This window comes from Mustela nigripes, chromosome 10, assembly GCF_022355385.1.
Source record: "Mustela nigripes isolate SB6536 chromosome 10, MUSNIG.SB6536, whole genome shotgun sequence".
NCBI classification, from domain to species: Eukaryota; Metazoa; Chordata; class Mammalia; order Carnivora; family Mustelidae; genus Mustela; species Mustela nigripes.
In genome coordinates this window covers 61960439-61964243 of record NC_081566.1, presented here as the reverse complement: position 1 = coordinate 61964243, position 3805 = coordinate 61960439, and the positions used below count along the sequence as shown (strand labels likewise).

At 49.8% G+C, this 3805-nt stretch overlaps 1 protein-coding gene across 1 annotated transcript in view; it reads left to right on the top strand.

The window, feature by feature from the left end:
• The window catches only part of NDUFS2 (NADH:ubiquinone oxidoreductase core subunit S2), a 10408-nt gene that overhangs the window by 602 nt on the left and 6001 nt on the right, over nucleotides 1–3805 (top strand). Inside the window, exons 2-3 of the mRNA XM_059413460.1 lie at nucleotides 457–563; nucleotides 3339–3529. Of these exons, the coding sequence (XP_059269443.1) occupies nucleotides 457–563; nucleotides 3339–3529 (298 nt within the window). The remainder of the gene's footprint in view (nucleotides 1–456; nucleotides 564–3338; nucleotides 3530–3805) is intronic.

The following is a 3805-nucleotide window of genomic DNA, read 5'->3' as shown; positions in this document are numbered from 1 at the left end:
AACGCAGCACCCCCCCCCCCGCGCCCCCCCCCCCCCCAACGCTGGTCCCCAGAACGACACTCAGGTCTCACCCGGGCTGAGCCAAGGAGTCATGCCCCTCCCCCCGCCCCTGCACCGGCACCGCACACCTCTTCGTCTTGGGTTGCCCTTGAATACACACCTTGCTTGCATTCATAATGCCCCCGGTGGAAATAAGAATGCGCTGAGAAGTTGAAGGAGCTGGGACCCCCAGCCTTGCATGCGTGGGGGTGATGGGTGTAGGGATCCCAATAAGTTGTTAGTAGGAATGGAGATTCTGGAGTTCCAGCTTGTTCTGCTAAAGCTACACTGTGTGCCAGTGACTTGGCATTGGGGCATCCGGGGGACCCTTCCCTGGGTCCACCAGAGAGTGAACGGGAACACAGAAACCAACCACCGTTGAGGCCCTGTGTCTAGGATCTGTCTTTAACTCCACAGAGGTGCTCGGCAGTGGCAGCCAGATGTGGAGTGGGCAGAGCAGTTTGGGGGAGCTGTCATGTACCCCACCAAAGAAACCGCCCACTGGAAGCCTCCACCTTGGAATGGTGAGTTCCCAGAGCCCCTGCCCGGACTCCCACCCAGCCTTGCCCTAAGCTGATTTCTGAGTGCTCTTGAACTCGATGGCAAGGCCAGTTTGGGCCCTCGTCCTTTTTGCTTCTTCCACCAGCACTTCAACACACACTAACACCGATAATAGGGCAGGTGTTTGTCAGTAGAGAAGGAAAAGAAGAACGTTCCAGGAGAAAAAGAGTAGGTCCTCGTCAGCTTTTGGAGGTCCCTACCAGACTGATATTTTTAGCTTCAGCTTTTTCCAGAGGTTCAGTATATTTCCGTCTTCCTTTGGTAGAAAACGTGTTTTTTCCCAGTGGTACCCAAATGCAATCTTCCAGACTACGAAGTATTTTTCCCCATCAAAAGTAGTTCTTCCTTGTGACTTTTTGATTTTGATCAGTGGTACCCACGTTTTCCTTAATTTCTCAGGAATGAAACATTTTATTTAGTTACCTTTGGCTCTTTTTTTCTCTCTTGTCCTCCTTAAGTCCAAGAAGTCACCAAACCATGCAGATTCTTTTATAATGTTCCACATCGGACCATGTTGTCCTTTCTTGGTCAGATCTGTTTTGTACTAGACCTTAGTTAGTTACTCAGGCGTCTCCTCACTGGGTTCCTGCCCCTGATCTGGTCCCCCGCCAGTTTTGCAGCACAGTGTAATCACCCCCATCTTCCCCAAACACCATTTTACCATGGCCTTCATTCTCTTGCTCAGAAACCTTCAGAAGAGTTTCCATTACTTTTCAAAAATCTAATAGTAACAGTGGCCGGGTGTTTAACCACGTATCAGGCGTTTGATAGGCATTATTTCACCTAGTTCTCTCAACAACTCCGTGAGAGTGAGACTAGTGTTATGCTACTCTTGAGAAAATCGTGGTGCAGGGAGATCAAAAGTTGATCAAGAACACATACATGGCGGGACGCCTGGGTGGCTCAGTTGGTTAAGCAGCTGCCTTCAGCTCAGGTCATGATCCCAGCGTCCTGGGATCGAGTCCCACATTGGGCTCCTTGCTCCGCAGGGAGCCTACTGCTCCCTCTGACTCTGCCTGTGCTCGCTCTCTCTCTGACAAATAAATAAAGAAAATCTTTAAAAAAAAAAAAAAAAAAAAGAACACATACATGGCTTTGTACTTGGGTCCGTCTGACTCCACTTCACTCCCTGGTGAAGAATTTTGGTTGAAAAGTTAAACTCTGGTATCAGTTCTCTGCTCTCCCGTTTACCGGCGAATGAAGTGCCTGTTTCGTAGCATCACTGTAAGGGTTAAATGGGATCATAACCATCAGAACCAGTCAGTGTAGTGACCGGCCCATGGGAAGTCTGCTGTACGTGTGGTTATTGATACCGATAATTGAAACACTAGCCGCTCCTGTCTGCCCACACTCATCTTCTGCTGCTTGGCACAGAAGGAGTTCCGCAGAGATGTCCCTGTTCCCCAGGTTTGACCTTTGTTGATTGCATAGCGTGGGAAGGCTCTCCTGTCTACCTGTTGAGTCATTCCCAGGCCCTGTTTTTAAAGAACCTCCTCTCATCCCGCCTCCAAGTCTTCACAGCGTTCCTCTCTTCCTTTAAATTCTTGACAGCTGAGCCACTTATTTGGTAACTTGTACATTTGGCCTCTGTTGCCCGTTCCTCCCACGGACTTATTTCCCAATTCAACTGTATGCTTTTTGAGGGTAGACGTTGCCATTCGGTAGTAGTCAGAATTAAGTGCACATTTCCTGATTGGTTGGGCATTCATCAGATAGATTTGGAGTGGATCGTTAGGGTTAAGAATGTGGACTGTGGAGCTGAACACGTTGAGATCAGTCCTGACTCGGCCACTTGCCTGCTCTCTGAGAAGTCATTTATTCTCTCTGGCTTCAGTTTCACCAATAAAATGAGGATAATAATAGTACCTACTACTCGTGTGGTTGTTAGGGGAATTAAGTTAATTAAAATCAGTGAAGGGCTTAGAGTAGTGCTTGGGACATAGTAAGGACTATATGAATGTTATTAGTACTGTCATCTTTATTTTCTTTTAAAGACTTATTTATTTGCATGCGTGCACACGTGTGTGGGGGACGGGCAGAGGAAGAAAGAGAATTTTTTTTTTTTTTAAAGATTTTATTTACTTATCGGACAGACAGAGATCACAAGTAGACAGGCAGGCAGGCAGAGAGAGGGGGAAACAGGCTCCCTGCTGAGCAGAGAGCCTGACGTGAGGCTCGATCCCAGGACCTTGGGATCATGACCCTAGCCGAAGGCAGAGGCTTTAACCCACTGAGCCACCCAGGCACCCCGAGAGAGAGAATCCTTACACGGACTCTGCAGAGTGCAGGCCCAACTCAGGGCTTGATCCCAGGACCCTGAGATCATGACCTGAGCCAAAAGCAAGAGTTAGCTGCTTGGGACGCCTGGGTGGCTCAGTGGGTTAAAGCCTCTGCCTTTGGCTCAGGCTCCTGGGATCAAGCCCCGCATGGGGTTCTTTACTCAGCAGGGAACCTGCTCCCCCCTCTCTTTCTTCCTGCCTCTCTGCCTACTTGTGATCTGTCAAGTAAATAAATAAAATCTTAAAAAAAAAAAAGAGTTAGCTGCTTAACCAACTGGGGTACCCAGGGGCCCCAGTATTACCGTATTTAAAAAGGTATCTGGGAGACACGGAAAGAGGAAGGTTCATGCGTGGTCCCTCTTGTCAGGAAATTTAGATCTTCCTCCCCTTTTCCCTGCTGTCTCTTGGGGGCTCTCTAGGGAATTACCATTTGGCTCTGAACTCTTTCCCACTTCTCAGATGTGGACCCTCCAAAGGACACAATGGTGACAAACCTGACCCTGAACTTTGGGCCGCAGCACCCAGCCGCCCACGGAGTCCTGCGGCTTGTGATGGAGCTGAGCGGGGAGATGGTGCGGAAGTGCGACCCCCACATCGGCCTGCTGCACCGAGGCACCGAGAAGCTCATTGAATACAAGACCTATCTGCAGGTGTGGGGGTGCGCGGGGGCCTGCTGACGGGCCCCGGGGATGCCTGGCGCTTTGCCAGTTCGTTGCCCCCAAAGCCCCAGGGGCGGAGGGCGTTGAGGACATGAGGACGGTCTTGGTTGGGAGATGGGGATGTGCCAGGGGCATGTGACCGCAGTTCACCAGTCCATCCAGATGTTGTTTTTGTTTTTTTTTTTTTAAGATTTTATTTATTTATTTGACAGAGATCACAAGTAGGCAGAGAGGCAGGCAGAGAGAGAGGAGGAAGCAGGCTCCCAG